This window comes from Dromaius novaehollandiae, chromosome 4, assembly GCF_036370855.1.
Source record: "Dromaius novaehollandiae isolate bDroNov1 chromosome 4, bDroNov1.hap1, whole genome shotgun sequence".
NCBI lineage: Eukaryota > Metazoa > Chordata > Aves > Casuariiformes > Dromaiidae > Dromaius > Dromaius novaehollandiae.
Genome location: NC_088101.1, coordinates 15,228,318 through 15,247,790, shown reverse-complemented (window position 1 = coordinate 15,247,790; position 19,473 = coordinate 15,228,318). Strand labels below are relative to the sequence as shown.

Here is a 19,473-nt window from a genome sequence, read left to right as displayed (position 1 = left end):
ATGCACTTCCTGTTAACTACTATTACAGTTTCTTCTCTTAAAGTTTCCAGTGGCTGTGCAGTTCTCAAAAATACCTTTGTGTTTAAAGGCAACATCTTGGTGAGTAAAGAAAGGTGTGAAAGGAGGGAAGCCTGTAAAGCTCACCTGAAATATAGCCAGTTTAGAGAGAGGCATGCATTTCTGTGCAGTAATTTCATTGAGTTTTGCATTCTTTTAATTAGTCGGTTATTTGGTGGAATTGCAATACTAGAGCACTATATGCCAGAGTAGTAAACAAACAAATAAATACTCTAGTAATTCAGAAAATAATTTTGAATTTTCAAGTTTTAGATTTTCAAACTGAATATCCAAATTCTCATTCAAAATAGTGCAGCAAATGCAGAACTGAGCAAGTCCTTCATGTAAGACAAGCTTGCCAACAATACCTAGTATGAATACGTAAAAGAGCAACAGTAGTTTCATATACCTATGGAGATATATTTACAGTACCATCTGAAATGCTCTGTCATAGCCAGCTTTAAACATACTAGGACTCCACTGTTTAGCAGACATAGGTATATATTTGAAACTCACACCTGAAGCCCCAATTTCTGCCTGCAACAGCCACAACCCACACCAGCACTTTCCATCCTCCAGCAGAACTTAGTGAATGGTCCCGCTCCATCACTCACAAACAATCATCTTGGAAGTATATCATATAATAAGCTCGTTGCTTGCATCCAGATTTGCATCCCTGAAACAGAATAGCTTGTTCTAGTCACTGATGCAAAAAATCCATTTTCACAACTAACAATTGTACAGTCAACTCCAAAGCTGTCAGCTGAAATGGAGTTTCGTTGTGATGGGCCATGCACATACACATAGCATGAGACAGTGCTTTACTGGAAGAGCTTGCAAACTCAGTAAACAAGAAAAAAAGCAAAAAAGTGTTCAGTAAGGGGGATATAACTATTCATGTGGAAAACAGAGGTTCAACAAGTCAAAGACAACAGCTGAGCAAGGTACAACAGTGGCTATGCCACTCTAAGTTCACAGGGAGTCCTGATGGTTTCATTTTGACAGCTCAAAAGCTTAAGTCTTTGTATGACTTCCTCAAGATCACAAAAGAGTCCGAAATTGAATCCACCTTTCACAAATCCTAGTCTTGTTCCTTAACTCTAAAACTGATTTTTCATCTCCATTTCTGTGAGCGGAAACAGGCAATCTCACTCAAAAGAATAAAGAATAGGGCAGTAAGTACATGAGGCCGCCCTGGACAGACAGCAGTGTAGGCCGATGGTCCTGTCTTTGGCAGCTGATGGAGACACTTGCTTCAGAAGGGCATTATGCCCACTGAAAGTTAACTACCTACCGAAGCAAGTTTTTACATCTTGAGATAATAATACATGAAAGCAATGCAAAAGATTTTAACAATAGCAGGGATAATGCGTCTGTGAGATTTTCACCTATGTTTAAGTCTAAAAATGGGAAAGCTTCCCTAAGCAGTCTCTCTCATCCACACATGCCTGAATATTACACGTGCATTACTGAAAGGCTGCTTATGACTATTGGCAGCTAGTAATGACTTGGAATAAAAACAGCAAGGAAGTAGTGGATGGGAGGGAGGAGGGAAGGATAAAAGGACAAGAAGGAATCACATAAACGGAGAAGATGTGATCCAAAGTCCAATACAGCCAATGGAATGATTCATACCGACTTCAGAAGTCATGGCAGAAGGAGCCTGAAAAGGCAGAGTGTGACAGATTTCAGGCCTAGTGGTAGACACGTATTTCTCCAAATGTTCTGCAACAGAGGACAGGATGTTTATACTAAAATTATAATCTGTAAGATGGGAGTTATATTCTATTTTGTTCTCTTTCAATGGCAGCTTTTTCTCACATATTTGACATGAGAAATCCCATTTTTCCTGCAGATACCCCAACAAACGAACTATCCACACACACACAGTCTATCAGACTGTGTTAGCAGCCAACCACAGCCCTCAGAGATTATGAAAATAATGTGGGCTATACCTTACTTGAAAAGGTAGCAGTCACTGACTAGTTTGAAAATTATGTTTTCCTTTCGTAAAATTCCAATTAGAAGCGAGAAAAAAGAGCATGGTCGGCAGTCTTTATTCTGATGACTGTTCCAGTAGGAGCTGTTCCCCAGAGAAGAGATAATATAGGAATAAAGTTCCATCCACATTCAGCAAAATGTTCAAACAGGCACTGTGGTCCGGGTTGCCCAGCAGGTGAGAGGAGACAATGACAAGTTCTTTCTGATCTCAACTGAATAGGAAAAACAAAGTTCAAGAGTATTTCAAGGCTGTACTCAGCCAGAAGCCTCAGTGGTCAGCAGCTGAAGGCAAAAACAGCCCTGTGCATTAAATAAAAGCAAATGTATGCAAAATTCCTTCTTGTGCTGCTGCATAAACTTGGCTGCACAATAGGTTAGGAAAAAAAAGAGGTCAAAAAAGTAAAAAAGCAACAACAACAAGTACTTCTCTATCTCCTTTTCACTTTGATTGTGTACAAAAGCAGTTGAATACAGACTGTCTACTAAACTAAGACTAAAGGAAAGCGAGTTTGGTACTGTGCCCAGGCAAGTTAGCCCTAGGACCCAAACCTATGCCCTTTGAAGGTATTGTATTATACTGTGGAGATGATACCAGCTCACTTGGAACTGGCTGGCATTTTTTTGCACAGTACTGCACAGGCCATTGCAAGCCCCTAAAAATCCTGTTCTACAAGGAGCAGACTGATAAATAAGCAATGTTAAGAGGATTTTGGTAAGTACTTTGACTCCAAAAATTATGTTCTGTTTATAAATATGATCTGTGGGCGCAGATGGGGAAAAGTAAGAGGTAACAGAAGCAGAAACGTTTCCCACATAGTTTCAGGCTAGAACTGTTATTTAAGCTTTCCCTTGCCTTTCTGGAAACATGAATACAAGAGCATTGTCCTGGGGCATGAGACCAAGAAAATGAAGCTGACAAGAAACAACAAGACAGCAAGATTACAGGAACTTCACCAAGGACTGCTTTTTGCTGCGTACACAGACGGCACGTAAAACAGCAGGGCCATGATCTCAGGTGGGACTGTACTATTAACACAACATGAACACTAAGCAACGCTATTAGACGAATAGCACTAGAGAACACGAGGTATGCTTTTCTTGTGGTTTAGCTATGAATTTCAGTGACAGCTGTTGCCTGAAAAGCTGTTGCCCCAGAAACTTCTCCTTTTCCTACCATCACACCAGTTCCCAACATAAATATTTACACTCCAACCGCAAACATACAGTTACATTATCTTACAATTCTGGATCTCCAAAAAGCCAAGGGGATTGTTTGCAACACTAGTACTCCGATGACACATGTAACTGCAGGTATCAAACTCAGTCTGGAGGAAGTGACCCGAGACAGAGCGGGAGACCCACACAACTGCTTCTTGTAAATGCCAACACGCAGAAAATTCCCCACCGGCTGAGATTAGTCCCTTGGTATTTGATCACTGCAAGAAGCTGCTGGCACGCAGGCAAAGCCTCAACTCCCCCTGTAAGTGGCTTCTGTGCGAGGAGAATAAAGGCAAACTTGTGACGGGGTGAGATGAAAGAAACTTTATGGGAAAAGAGAAAGGTGGGCAGCATCCTGCATATACAGTAGGAGGGTCACAGTGGCCAGGGGCATGTCCTAGGTTATTCGGTGAGAGTTTGTGAAAGGAGGGCAACACACCGGCCCCGTAATACGTAACGGTCTGGCACAAGATCTCAGCAGGTTTAGCTACCCTGAGTGGCTCAGCAGCAAACTATACAGGGGTAGCTCTGGGCTAGCTTACTCCCAGTTTTGTCTCATTTAGTCCCCTGACATTAATCGCCTCAGCCAGCCTGCCCTACCTTCTAGCAAGCATGCTTTTTTAAAGGTATTTGCTTATCTGTAAATACAGCTAGGTACTGAGCAGAGTTCACTGGAGGAGCTACATTTCTGAGCACTTTCACAAAATTTCACAAAGCATCTCTCTGCACAGTTTTAAAAAAAATCGTAGGGCCTATGATCCTAAGGGAAGAAACAGCTGAAACATGTGCACTATACAGGATTTCACTATTTTTATGCTGGAGGCAGGGACTCTATTCAACCACCCACATCCCAGCCACGTTCTCCCTTCCTCCTCCCTTCCCCCTTACTCTTTGGTGCTACCGTAACAAGTCCTTCCTTCGCTCCTGGTGAAACCCATCCCTTTCGGTCTCACCTCATGCTCTGTCAAAGTGCTGGGAATAGGAGAGAGATAATTAGAAAGGTAGCTGCTAGAAATAGCTGTGCATCCCCGCAAAAAAATAAGGGATTCAGTAGATGGAAATTACCCTCACTAGCTCTACCACAAGTTGTCTCTTTGTAAAGTTTGGTCCCTGCTCACATATGCTTTGAATCTGTCGGCACTAAAATAGTTTTTAAAAGGGAAGTTAAACATTTAAGCAAAAGGAAGCAAGCAGAGGAAAACATTGGGCCAATGACTTGGTTCCCACACAGGGTCACCACGCAGTACAGCTAGTACGGCTTACTTGGCACCAGTCGTGAAAGGTGGAGCCCCCTCGGAAGGTGAGGTTTACTGACTGCTGACGGCTGACGGGCCACCTCTATCTCATTGGCCTATTATTCACTAAAAACGTGTGGAAAAATCCATCTGTTCCCACTTCTGTGCATATATCAAATATGAAAGGAAACAAAAGCCTTTCTGAGTGAAAAGGTGAAAAGCAATAGCTTGACAAGAATCACCCTTAAGACAAGACCATATTCTCACAGTACAAACGGCCCCCACTCACCATACCTCAAATAGATGTTGGCCATCACAATAGAAGCCGGCTCTCTGTACTCCCTCTCTCACACAGGATAAACTAAAATACATCTCAGTGCTGGTGCAAAACACCACAGTTGCTTGGACTGAGCAAGAGACAGCCAAGGAGTCTTTCATTTAGCCTGGCTCTGCAGTGTCTCGTCTCAGGCAAGTTACTTCACAAAGGTGATTAGCTTTTCTACATGAAAAGCAAGGAAAGGTGCAAGAGTTCCTGAGCGGGCAGCAGGGGAAGGTCAAGTTCTTTATACCTTAAGTAACAAGAGAAAGAGTCAGGACTCTTCAAATAAGCAGTCAGTTCCAGTTGTACTTCCAGCACTGAAAAATGATAAATAAGAATTAAAGGTAAGAACTGATATTTCATCTAGGAGAGCTGGTCTTAGAAGAGAATCCCGCTGGACCTGGCATCCGTTGTAGCAACAGGCACACAGACAAGAAGCGCACCCCAGGAAGTAGTACTGACCAAAAAGCATTTCAGCTAAAGGCACGTGAGAGAGATGACCTACTTCTCTGCAGAGCTATTCAAGCCCATCAGTTATATTCCATGCAAGAATGCAAGTAAAACAAAACTCAGTGAACCCATTAAGGAAAGGAAGAGAAAGACAACAAAAATGCTTCTGGTGGCAGTGTCCTCCTTTTTCCTCTCAGTGGGAATGTTCATAAAGTGCATCTTTTAATATGGAACTCCAAAACTGAGAAGTTTTAGCCATTTTTTTCCAGGATGGATGACAGAAGAATTTTCATTCTCTCCACTTCTTCACTCCATATGGATCTTTCTAAACCAGCAGATCAACAGCTATACATAGTTTGTCATTACTAGATGTCTCTTCTTGCTCCCACCTTTAAATATTGAACAAAATTTAGCTGTTTGCTCCAGTGAGTACAGCAGCCTTAATACCACTGCAAAAAGCACTTTCTAACAGATACCAGCAAGTTATGCTGCTTTTTGGAATAGGTTGGAAAGTGGTCTGACCCTCCTCTTACTGGAAGTTGAATTACTTCTGCAAATTCAGTCGAGAGAAGTCTGGGGCTGGAGAGGTTCTGCTACTGAGAACTTTTCCAACAGGAGATCATTTGCTAAGGGGAGACCGACTTTTACATACAGAAAAGGCTGAGCGTTTAAGCTGTAAAGCCCTATAGGAAGGCTACGCAAAGAGCTCTTTCTCGGTGATGAGAACTAAATGATAAGGAATGGCTAATCAATGAAGCCACAGCGAGCACATTTCTTTGTTTCATTGCCATACAAACTGTATTTGTTGTTACTGTGATGTGAATGAGAAATCACTGCAAACAGCAAGGTGCAAAACTGAGGGCCAAGTTCTACGCTGTTAGAAATAGGGATTGCTCTATTCATACACCAAAAATATTTACCAGTCTATGTGAGCTGAGAGTGTGACTCAATCTGTAGTAGGCAGCAGTCCACACAAAGAGTTTGTGAATCCCTGAACTAAATATTAATTTAGAGCTAGACTTTCTTCACTCCATGACTCCTCTACTCTTTCTGGGAATTACGGAGATTTTTAAATAGTACTAATCCTCCCTAGCAGATGGTAGTAGCACTTTGTCAGAGCATTATTACATTTAAGCTAACACTTCGGAATTTTAATGCAGCAGCTCCAAGACATACTTCTCAAACCCCTTCATAAAAGAGCTATTTCAAAGCTTACATCTGCATCTGCTGCTGTCCACTGACTTCTCACCACTGTAAGAAGTGGCCTTGGAAACAGCAGTATCGAAAATGATGAGGATGTGAAAAACCTTAGAATCCAAAGTGGTCAGAAAGAATCTGTGAAATGAACCACAACTGGTAACCTCTATTATCTCTCTAAAATAACAACAAAATACCTTTCCATGGCACTTACTGCTGAGGCTGCCTTTAAAAACAAGCATTGGTTACTTCTAAGTGGCAGATATTTCCTTCTTCACTGCAGATGACTGGGGGGAAAAGGAAAAGAAGACCAAACATGTATGTTCTAAAGGGAGAATGAGGCAGAACGAAAAGCTGGGGGTTACAGGAACGATTTTAACAAGTTCCAAAGCACGGGCATGGAAAACTTCAATACTCTATTCGCTACTCCAAGCTGTCGGTAGAAAATGATGCAAGGATCTTGTTTATACAAGGCTAGCCTCTCTCTCCCTTTCACGTTCTAGATAGCAGTCTATAAAACTAGTATTTTCTCAAAACAGTTGCACTCCTTACTTGACACAACACAAAGAGCCAATTAATTCTAGCCTCAGGGACATCTGGCAGTCTTACAAGAAATGGGGAAAAATACCTCCCTTAAAAAAAAAATACTGAAAAAGGTACTTTAATGAACAACATTTCTTCATTCCTAAATCTGGCAGAAGATGATTTTCAGCAATAGCAGTTTCCAGTCGGTATCATTATCTATCTTCCCCTGAGGAGGTATTTACCTTGTCCTCCCATACATCATTCAGCCCTGTTATTAGAGACCGCTGATCTCAAACAGAAATATATTTAAAAACCCATTAACCCCAAGTCTTAATGTGTCTCATTTAAAGGAAACACAAGTCAGTGGCTGTCCCTTCATTGCTTTTAACAGAGGTTGGACCAGGCCAATATTGACAGAAAACCAAATATTAGCCCCAACAGCCCAAATGAGCACATATGCCACAAGATAAGCATGAAAGTAGTTCCACTTTGAAGCTTCACTGAAAAGAGGTAAAATTTTTAAATAAGAACTATGCAGCTATTCGAGAGAGTAAGAGAAACCCAGATCTCCGTCCACAAAAGACACTACAGTCTCTGAAACCAGAAATATGCTCCACTATTTCTCCTTTACTTCCTTCCTAAATTTGGTCAAATTTGGAGCAGAAGCTATGGCTTTACCCCTCCCTTCCTCTCACTCGCCAGGCACAGTAGCTGAGCTTACATGGAGGCATGGTACAGACCAGCAATAAATTACTGCACAGAGGAAGCAAAGGAAGATTATTGAATCAGAAGGATAATGCCAAGGCACAGCAAGGCGCAATACGCTTGGAGTTATGCTGGGTGGACAGGGGTGAAAGATGGTACTTGAGCACCTCTCACTGCTTGTACCTCTTGTTTATACAACACTACCAGATAATCCACATCTAAGATGGACCTCATCTTTCTGCAGATGAGTAGTCAGGAACAATTACAAACTAAAGAACAAAAATCTACCACACAAATGGAATAATTAAAAGCGAAACTATGGAGGTTGGGCAGGGAGAAACAATACCATTTTCCAATCTACCGTTTAGGTTCCTATAAACTCCATATTATCTTCTAGATATGTTGTTCTCAAAGCACATTTTTTATTTTATTCTTCTTCTTAATGGTAGCAGTTTGGACCATCCCATTGCCTCACTCCCTTGGACCTCCCAACTTTCGTTATATAGGCACACCTTCTTTCTGTGGCCCAGTCCCCAGCCCATCCAAGTATCACAACGTGTATTACCTGCTACCCCGAAATGTACCCTATGTTCTCACAAAGCTAGCCCAGGCCATCGTGGAGGCCACCCCCCTCCACCCCTTCACCACCCAACCAACTCCCTTCACTGCTAACCACAACCTTCAACCTCCCTCCCACACAGGAGGTACCACCAAAGCCTTCCCCACATCCCTCCTGCTCCCAAAGCTGCTATTCTACAGAGAAAATCCGAGAGGATAACATTTCTCCTGCAAACTGCTCCTTTCCTTGCAGCCCGACATCACGGCAACCGTGTCCCTAAGACCACATCATCTTCTGCAATGCTGACACAAGCTCTGCAGCTCATTCCCTGTCAAGCTAGTACCTTAGATATGGGCCATGCTTGCTTACTGCCCATGCTCCCCCGACCCGTTTTGCTTCAAGCTGTCGCCACGCTCTTTGCGCAAAGAGCAAAACGGAGAGAACTTTTTCAAGTAGACACGTATTTCTCATATCTATCCAGGACGCAACCCAATTCCATAACAGGACAGCCATTCCTAGGAGTACGAAAACCGTTTCTCTAGATTGTTTCAATAATATTTTGATAACATTTTAAAAACAAAATGAGTCTAACTAATGAGGCTTTGGATGCTTTCCGAATCATTGATTATATTTAAATACCTTCTTTAAACAAGTGAGAATGTTTTGCAACATGTATTTTTTCCAGCTAAGGCTCTTTTCTTTCCACCTAGACATCTCCAAAATTGTATTATGAAATATTTGTGCCCTCCCTCCTGCAAAAAAGGGCATGAGCATGTGCAAGAGAGACAGTGTGAGCACCTAAGCCTGTGTTACTTCCTGCACTAGGTATAGGCAGAGAAAAATATGTTGAGAACAACTGATGCGATAATGACTATTTTTATTTTGCCAATGTAACCAATTTCGTTGGCAATACGCATTTCTGTCCTTCATTTCCTATCAATTATCTTAACCCACAACACTAAGTGGCACCTTTGATACAAAGTGCCAGGCACTAGGGAAGTACTGAGATCAGCCACACTGCATCTGTACTTCCAGAATATCCCTGCAGACATATTTATATACATTTGTTCCTTTATACCCGTAGTGATCATCCACAAACATGAAAGAAAGAATTTGTCTCTCAAAACATCCCAAAAGATTTGGACTTTGCCTCCCGGTATACAAAATATCTGAGCTGCAGAGAGATCCAAGTCCTCTCTTTTACTTCATCTTGAAATCTCCTGACAGCCAAACTTCTTGTTTCCTATTGGTACAGCTTCTAGCACAGTGGGGTGCCATTTCCCGATTGATACTCATGTTAAGACTTCCTGCCTGTAAGTAAAAAGCCTCCCAAGTCTCTGTGCTGTTACTTACAGCCCAGGAAAAGATTTTCATCTGAATCGAAAGAAAAAATCCAGGCACACATTTTCAAAAAGAGTAAACCCTCTGCTTACTGAAGAATTGTGCATTTATATTTTGTACATATATACATAAATACATACCCCATTGCTAGCTATTAAGCTGCAGCATAGAACTAGAAAATTCAGTAGTAGATAAGTAGTGCATTTCTAGAAAGTATTTATAGCAAGTGTATTGGTCAATATTCCACAATGCTGCTTAGGCTTTCAGATTCATAAAGGGAAGAGTTAAGGAAGGATTAACATTAATCTTGGCAACCAATAACATATATTTGGATGTACATTTGTCTCAAAAGAGGCCAAATAAATGGAATTCCTGAAGAAGAACATACAGCTTTATCTGCCCAAACAACAGATATCTTACTTGTGTTATTTCATATCTGTTTAACTTTATTCTTCCTGGGCAGGATAAAACAAATATATAAGAGTACAGAACATAGCTGCTGTCACAACTGCCTGCCATGAACTTGGAAAACATGAAAGTAGTGAATAAAAACAGGGAATAAAAACAGACAAGTATATGTATTTTAATACATCCAACGATAGCTATAAACCTTTCCTTCCATTAAACAGAGTCCATACTGCAGTATCCTATACTGGCTTTGCTGAGTTAGAAACAGCTCTTTCCTCCTGTCCTTTTCTCTTTAACAACCTCTCCAGTACATAAAATGTTTTTAAAACATTCCAAAACATTTTCGCTTGAACACTGTGAAGAACGTAATAAGGCAAAGAGTATGCAGCAACAACTGTCCACTTTTAACAGTGTTTGATTTAGAGATCCCCCCGCTGCTTGCTTTGAGCACTTGGTATACCGCCAGTTTAGATTCAGTATTGGTTGCCATCAGTTAGGTAACTCTGCAAATAGTTTCTTGTCACCTGAGAAACACAACTGATGTCATCAAAAACGTCTTAGCGGCTCAGGAGCCTAAGCTCTACTAGACGTCAGTGGGACTTGACCGCCTGAGTGCTTTAAAAACAAACCAAATTACCTTCTATTATCGGATCTGGGTCCTGAACACAGGCTTTGAGTGTTGAAATTCTCAAGCAGGAAAACCCGCCCCGTGAACGTTTTTCCCATCTCTACGGAAAACCCATTTGCCAAAGTGGTTATTACTACATTCGTAAACAGTAAAAAGAGGTATAGCAAATCCAGGCCTAACACTGAGGTCTGCTGAGATGCCACCCTCTGCTCCGCATGTTTCTTAAAAAGGCATATACAGAGTTACTTTCCACATCACCAGAGTGGTGCTATTTGATTTTGATTTATCACAAGTGAGTTATTATAATGAAATCACCATCTCCACTCTGACAAAGATATGGCTGGACTAACAAAAAACTGTTCTGCAAAACAAGCAATTATCGTAAGGTTCACTGGATATTGGCCTTAGCAATCCAACTGATTATAGAAAGTTAATGATTTAAAAAGCAATGAAGAAATAAAAGATTAAATCCTTTAAATCTGCATGAAAGACTCCAAGAGGAATTTTATAATGATTTTCACTGCATATTTTATTAGATATGTGATATTTTATTCATGGGCAAAGCAAATATCACAATTAGGAATAATTAGCATTTCAGCACAGAGTGTTATCTAATAGGTTAAAACACACATATAATTCTTCATTTAAATTCTATGCCTTCACATTTTCCCCCTCCTGGTTCAGATCACTCCTATTTAGCATAGCAGTTGCAGGAATATTACACAGCTCCTGAAGAGGCAGAAACAGAGAACTAGTGGCTCTTGCCTTTGATATCTTATTTTCCTCCTCTCCTCACATTTTTATTCATCTTCCTTTTCAATTTCCTCTTGAGCACGGCTTGTCAGATAAACCTAGCATAATTTTCAGGAAACTTGTACCTTTCATCTTCTTTTCCCCCCTACTTCCCCGCCATTCCAGAACTATCACGTACAATGAAAATCTACTTTAAATCTAACCCTGCACTTACGCATCTGATATCAATCAGTTCACAGCTGACTAAAACTACAGTATTTGTCTCTGCACCAAAGTCTTCCGACATGACTTTAACACTGTACAGAAATTCCGTAGTTACTGGGTTATCCTTCCTGGTTAAGCACTTGCCACTTTTTAGGGGTCTCTCTACGTAACACTTAGAACTCACAGTATGTGCTTTCCTCGAGCTGCTGCCTTCACCCCGCACCAAAGCAGGAACAAGACTATACAAACAAAGTGCACTCAGCGGTACAATACAGAACGCACAACGCTTCCATCTCCGAATTAAGCGTATTATCACTGAAACGAGGATATAAATTCTGAACCTTATGACGCTGCACAATTTCAAGCCCTATCTCTTGCCAAGCTTCATAACTGTCATCCAAACTCCAGTACATTTCATCTACTAACCTTCAATTGCATTCGGTGTCCTCTGTGACATTTACACAGACTGGTAATAACTCTCCAAGTCACATAAACCATTATTAATTATAGTGCTTTCAGACACAGGAGAAGCTTTCCCTGACTCCATCATTTCTCACATAACTGCTTGGCCAACAGTAACTAGAAAAAAGAACCCGATACCTGCAATGGAAGAATACTGGAGGAAACGGTCCTGTTGGGGTGCGCGGAAAGATACCAAAGTACAGAAAGATAAGGTGAGAAAGAAGCTTCTTCCTCACCCACTCTTCCATTAAGTACTTCCATTTTTAGTCTCCATGTTTAATTTACTGCCTCAATGTCAAAAACATACAATCAAATTCTGCCTTGTAGTGGGAGACAACAGCACTTCCTTCCTCTTTTTTGCATGCTGCTTAGCATAGATGGCCAAGAACTGTGCTCAGAAGGTTTTCTCCAGACCTTCATTACCTGGTGTTGAAGATGGTTTAAATAGCACAGTACCACACTTACTTAGCAGGCGTTTAGCACAAATTCAGTGCCAAGGATCATGTTCCAACAGCTCGCTATCACACCTTCTCCAACACAGCTGACCAGCCTACACAGGCAGTGGAGCTGTACTCAACATTAGTGGAAAAAAAGGCCAATGTAACTCATTTTTGGCAGCTACTGCAAGCAACAGGTCAGCTTCTACTTACTAATGGACCTAGCCCATGGTGCTAGGAAGGCCAAAAAAATATCACGGCAAAAAAAACCCAGCACCTGTATCCAAGAAGCCCAGTAGGAAGCCAACTGCTAGACAGCCACTCAGTGCAGGCTGCAAAATGCTACAAGAGAAACCTGAGCTTTTATGCCCAGGCCCCAGCATGGTTTGCCAACAAACTGCAGGTTATGCTTTACTGTTGGGCTGTGATTGTCTTACCAGCTTCCTGGCACTTTTGAACACAACAAGCAAACGTGTGCATCTGGGACATCAGCACGATGGGAGCCGTGACCTGGAGAGCAACACTGACAAGTTGGAGTGGTGTGGGGCTGCCTAGGTTTGCACAGACATGGCAAGTCTGGTACAACCTTTAAGTGCCTCTCAAATCTAAGTTTTCTTCCAATTTCATTAGCTTAGATAACCATTTGTTTCTTCCGGAGTTCGAATCTGTATTTAAAAACCAAAAGACGACAGATGAGTTTGCAGAGGCAGGGAGGTATCCTAGTTTACCTCATGGCCACTGTATCACCTGAGTTCAGCATCTTTCACACACCAAGCTATCGTGTACTGCAATATATGCTTACAAAACATGATTTTAAACTTTATTTTCTGGGGTTTTTTTAATGCAAATTATAGACCATTTGATGAATAGTATTTTCTTCTATAAGAATTGTCCCAAGAGTACTACAAAAAAGTCCAAAAAGCAACTGTAACTGGCTGTGTCTAAAAAGTATTTTGAACACTGAAGATAACAACATAAACCATGTTTGGAAGGTGGGTTGATAAAGGGAGTTTTACCATGTTTCCATATGTAATTCAAACTGTTAATTACAGAAAATAATTAGAACTGATAGTCAAAAGGTCATAATTCTAAAACCACTTCTTCATAGGAACCATTTTAAAACCCTTTTTAGCATGCTGAAATAATGTCAAGCAATGGAGTAGCAGTGACAAAGAATAAAAATATAAACCTCAAAAGGCAAAAGCCTCCAATAAATTTCAGGAAAAAACAGACTGTCACAGCAGATTATAGATAGCTATATATCAAATGGAAGAAAATGATGCAAGTTCAAGTCTATATCTAGGGAGTAACCTAATGGCTTACAAAAGTCATCTCCTGCCAATACCACTTGCTTTACAGGGCCAGGGAGTGGAAGAGAACCGTACTTAATGCCTTTGTTCATTAAGTTAAATGAACCTTAGTTGGTAGGTTTATGCAGTCACAGTCTTAAAAGATTTTTCTCCAGTGTGTTTTTTCAAAGACGGCATTGTGAGAATAAAGACTCTGCACATCCATAAGCAGTCATCCCAAAGCACACAGCAGCAGCAGTGATGGCCATGTCAGGCACTTGTTAGGAAGCCACTTGAAATAGGATGGCATGTTATTTTTGTCCGACTTTGCAAAGGACAAAGAACTAGAAATAATGCTAAGAATTATTTAAGCACATGAGAAGGAGCCCGCTGTAGTAAGCAATCCACGGCATCAATTTAAAATCTTCTGAAACCAACAAAACAACCCAACTAAGTTATTCCAGCCTCTGGATCAGGCCCTGGTGATCACTAAGAAACACTCCAGAAAGCAGTGACACCTAATGGCAAACACGTCTTGGGAGGATAGCAAATGGTAATCTATGGCATGGAAAATTATCCCTCTTTAGCTGTAGAGTAACTAGCACTAAAACACATTACAGGGACCTGAAATACTGCTGCAAATCTGAGCTCCTGGGAAAGACTTTAGGAAATAACACGCATAGATGGAAACATAAACTGTCGTGCATGCTACACGCTTAAGTAGAACACAGCTACTAACAAAACCTCCACAGCGCGCCGTGCTGCAAGTCTCCATCCGCACGTATGTTTAAAAGAAGCCAGTCACCTTGGCACGCTCTAGAGCAGGGAAAACAGAGACCTCAAGGCTACTCTATACCTACTATAGGTAATATATGCACGTACAGATTTCTTCATTTATACCCTATGCTTTACAAAATAAATGCGAGAATAATGAACAGTTAGTGACATACACTACGTACTTTCTAGCGAGGCTTTACCAATGGCACAGCAAATTAAATTCCTATTACCAATGCACATCACAATACAAGCCAAGTGCTGTGCAGTACAACAGCTTTCAAGATGAAATGTGGATATCACCAAGCTAGATGATTCCCTTTCCCCGACAAAGAATGTTTATATTTGAAGGACACTAATGTCTTAATGGAAGAAGTAAGTGACAAACTCCATGGTGCGATTGCCCTGATATTATTATCCACACTAAAAAAGAGCTTTAAAGGATGAACTCACTCACGACCCAGCAGTGCTAAGAACTTGTCTATACAAGGAACGTGACAGTCCTGGCCCCAAAGAGCCTACAAGCTGAGAGAAGGAAGGGGAGAGGACATCAAACTTTCTCTCCCTCAGAAAAAAAAAATATATATTTCTATATATATTTCTGAACTTGCCCTTGAGAAAAAGAAAAGCTGAGGACGATACACAGTTGGGTGCATATGGCTGAAGCCACTGGTAAACGTAAAGAAAGAGTGAATACATTTACTTGCAGTAATCACCACATCTGAACTACTGTTGCATGGTACTGTGTGGAATTATTCTTTAAAAAATTTTTAGTGTATTTTTTCAAAGCAAAAACTTTTGGACCATAGTATGTGCTAGTCGACTTAAGTGATTTTGCTGCATCTAACACACACATTTTTTGCATACACGCTTCTATATGCAGACTAGGAAATCCATATGCACATACAGACGTATTGCTGTGCACATGTCAAGGGGAAAAACGAGCACAAAGTACAAAATGTAAAAGCATGAGACCATCAGCTGTAGAAGATACAAAGCATATACAAACTGTACAGTTGACAAGAAATGCCACCTAATCCCTGCTTAATTAAAGCACTGTTCTAAACTCCTGTTTAGGGAGTGAGGAGTATGGGACGACTGATGTATGAAGAAAATATCAGGCAGCGTGGCTAATCTCAAAGACTTTGGAGCTTTCGAGCTACATAAATCAGAGCGACTTTTTGAATAGCCTCATAAAACACAGCATCATTGCCATTCCGCTCACGACTTTCAGATTCCTCCTACAGCATACAGATCATTAGGAAACTTCTAAGCAATCAAGTAATGCGGGTCTGATGAAATTACTCAATCAATGCATGGGCTCAGAGAAGCAGCGTAATACAGAATTGCACAGTTTTGACATGATAACCCTGCCCCTTTCTTTTTCATATAGGGGTAAGGAAAATTACAGTGGAGTCGATTCATTTCAACATTTTCACAAGAGTGCTTAATGTAGTCTTTCTGAACTGCCAGTTCCTATTTATAAGAGCAGGCCAGCAGAAACGTAGGGACCATAAGCAGCCCTACCAATATTCAAAATAATACAGGAAAATGCTTATTTTAAATGTGCGCATTTCTACACATACACAAAAAAACCCACATGCATACTCACAGACTTGTCCTAATAATCAAAAGCAGCAGCTATAATCATTCAGAAGACAAAATGTGAAAAAGTGTATCATATCTAAATACAAGTTGCCACTCTCCTCCCACTGCCATCACCAATTCATTAATCTCTCTACCACTAATTCTAACATTTTTGCTGTCCTTATCTACGAGATGGCTGATAATATACTTTGATATAGAAGACAACCACCCTTTACAGAAAACACATCAAATACTCAATGAGCAAGACAAGATAGTGCACCGTACCAAAAAAGGATGTCCCATCAGAAAAAGGATATATATATACATACAGGCAACGTGTTACTTCTTAACTCCATCCACCCTCCCCTCCCATACGTGGGAAAATACTTCCCACTGGAACACATTAACACTGTAAAATTATGAAAATATAAAGGGTTTATTTTGTTTGTTGCCTAAGGCATCAGTACTACCTGTGGTAGTATTTTGTTTCCCCTGAACTGAGCATTTTGTTTTCTTATTTGACTTTATAAACTGTTGTATATTTACTTTGGTCATAGAGTACCCTGCTGTCCCTTTTCATAACTCATACAAATACATATTGATTATTATGTATATCTAAACATTTTATACTCAAGTTTACTCAGTGCAAGTGGGGGAAAACCAGAAAGGTTTCAGAATATCCAAGCCACAAAACACAATGGCGTTACTAGGGGCCAAATTTCCCTTTGTGAGCTGTACAAGTTTGAATGTTTAGCATCATTCATTTAATGTTAATAGTTCTAATTTGAGGTCATTTATTTTCAATGTATTCATTATAAAGATTTAAAGCTCTGTGTAACAATTATCAATTTGCCATTTTCACGGCAACATAAAGCAGTCTATAAAAAGAGCTAATCCCCTTGTCAAATGTGCTAATTGTCTCTCAAGACAAATTAATTGCGTGAGAAGCAACTACTTCGAAAATTTTTCGTTCAGGCAAGATTTACTACGCTGATGCACCTAATTGCTGATAGCGTTGTAAGGGAAAGAAGCGGTAAAGCGTGCTGTATTCATCGTACATAAACAAGTGAAATAAACAGCGTTACCACTAAGGGGAACGGAGGAGAAGCTGCCGCCTCCCTCGATGCTAGGGCAAAGCCCAGTGCTCGCCCGGCAGCGCGGCGCTGCCAGGAGGGCGGCACGCACAAAATCGCCAAGAAAACTCTCTATCTGTCACCCAGCTCGGGTCTCCCCAAACCCCGAGGTGCGCACGGCGCGCTGCAGGCGCCTAAGCAGCAAACCGCAAGGCACGGCCGTCTCCTAGCGCTGCTCTAAGAGCTTACGGGGGGGGGGGAAATACCAGAGGAGTCCTTCTCCCTTTAAAAGGAGGGCACACAGCGGCGGCGCCCCGGTGCAGCGCTCGGCGCCCCGCTGGCACAGCGCCGGCGGCTTGGCCCCCCCAAAATCGCCGTGCCTACGGGAGGCGGCAGCCCCCGGGCCCCGGGGGAGGCGGGTCACGCCGAGGGCCGCTGACGGCGGGGCCTCCCGCCGCCTCCTGCCCGGCGACCCGCCGCCGCTGCCCGCCCCGGGCACCGGCAGACATGTTCGGAGCCGCCCGCGGCCGGCAGCCGGGAGGGGGCGGGCAGCGCCCGGGGGACCCCCGGCCCCAGACGCCCCCGCTTCGGCGCCCCTGCGTGTCTCGCTTGCAGGTCGCCGGGGGGGGGGGGGGAGAAACCCCCCCCCCCCCCCAGCGCCCTGGTCTCGCCGCGACACCCCGGCCCGGAGAGCGGCAGCGCCCGCCCCGCGCTGCCCCGCCGCCGCCGGGAGGGGGGGCCCGCCGCCGCCGCCACTGCTGCCTGCCCGCCCGGCGGCCGGGGGGAGGCGGCCGCCCCCGCGGCGCGGCGGCCCCGGCGCCCCCCGCGCTGCCGAACCACCTGTTCCGCCGAGGGAGAGGAAGGCGGGCTGGGGGGGATGAAGAAAAGCGGGGGGGGGGGACCGTGCGGTGGGAAATACGGGGGGACTTGGGGTCCCCCCCACGCCGCTGCGAGGGGGCTGGAGCGGAGGAAGGAACAAGCGCTGCTCCGTCCTGGCCCCCGGGTAAAGCCGCCGCGCAGCAGCTCGAGGTCTAAAGCACACACGTAGTCCCCGAAAAGAAACCTCTACCCAGGGCGGGGGGGACGGGGACCCCCAGGATCCTTACGGGAAGCGATGATAAGAGGGAAGCGAACAAAAAAGGCAAACAAGCACGCAAAGGATTAAAAAAAAAAAAAAAAAAAGAGTGGGGGGCGGGGGAGAGGAAGACCGCGAAGAGAGGGGGAAGGTTGCGAGGGAGAGCTGGAAAAGTGTCCAGCAGCCGCGGCGGGCGCAGCAGCCCCCTTACCGATATGAATGATTGAATCCGCAATCGCCGCTTTCCAGGTTCGAGCCCAACAGACGGACACCACCAGGATGAGGGAGAAAACTTCCATCTCCTCCGGAGGGTCCAAGCTTTGCAACAACAGATCTCTTCGCCCAGCGATGCCAACCACAAGGATAACGCGGCGCAGGAAGCCCAAGAGTTTGAGGCGCCGGAGCAGCGTGTAAATCCCGGGGGCTGGCGCCCAGCCGCGGCCGGCGGAGGGGGGCGAGCCGGGGCCGCCGAGCGCCTCTCGCCGTCACTTCGGGGGGCTCCCGGGCAGCAGCGGAGGCGCCGGGAGCGCGGGCAGCAAATCCATCGAGCCCGGGCGCCGCCGCGGGCAGCAGCCGCCTCTGCTGGTCACACGATCCCCATCCTTCCGCCGCGGCCGGGATCCGCTCGGCGCCGGCTGCTGCACAGCAACTTGCAGCCCACCCCGCGCACACCCGCCGCACACACGCACGGCAGCCGCGCAACCCCCGCCGCCGGAGCAGCCCCGGGAGCCCGCAGCGAGCAGCTCGCCTTCAGCGGCGGGGAGCGGGCGAGGCGGCGACGGCGGTGCCAGCAGCCGGATTCCTGCAGGAAAAGCCCCCCCGGAGGCCAAAAAACAAAGTGAACTTCAAGGTAATGCAGATAGTAATGCAGAGATTTCCCCCCACCCTCTGCGTGAAAATCGCTTCCCACAACTGGCGGAGAAAAAAGGAATCAAGCTGCGGATCGCGCCCGGCGTGCTGTCTCTGTCGCGCAAGGTAGTGCTTGGACAGGGCAGGAGCCCGGCGCCAGGCAGAGGAAAGCAGAGGATGGTCTGCAGGTCGCTTTTGGAGCTCGCTTTGCTGGTGGGATGCAGAGAGAGCTGGCAGCTCCAGCACCAGCCAGCACGTTGCCTAGAAATGGATCACCTAGGAGAAGGAGAGAGAGCGAGAGATAAGTGCTATCAGCCAGAGAGGGAG

At 43.9% G+C, this 19,473-nt stretch overlaps 1 protein-coding gene across 1 annotated transcript in view; it reads right to left on the bottom strand.

Annotated features, from left to right (window-relative positions):
- Positions 1–18,761, bottom strand: part of GRID2 (glutamate ionotropic receptor delta type subunit 2) — a 716,389-nt gene extending 697,628 nt beyond the window's left edge. Inside the window, exon 1 of the mRNA XM_064510476.1 lies at positions 18,509–18,761. Coding sequence (XP_064366546.1) covers positions 18,509–18,596 — 88 coding nt within the window. The 5' untranslated portion in view covers positions 18,597–18,761. The remainder of the gene's footprint in view (positions 1–18,508) is intronic.
- Positions 18,762–19,473: the final 712 nt, after the last annotated feature.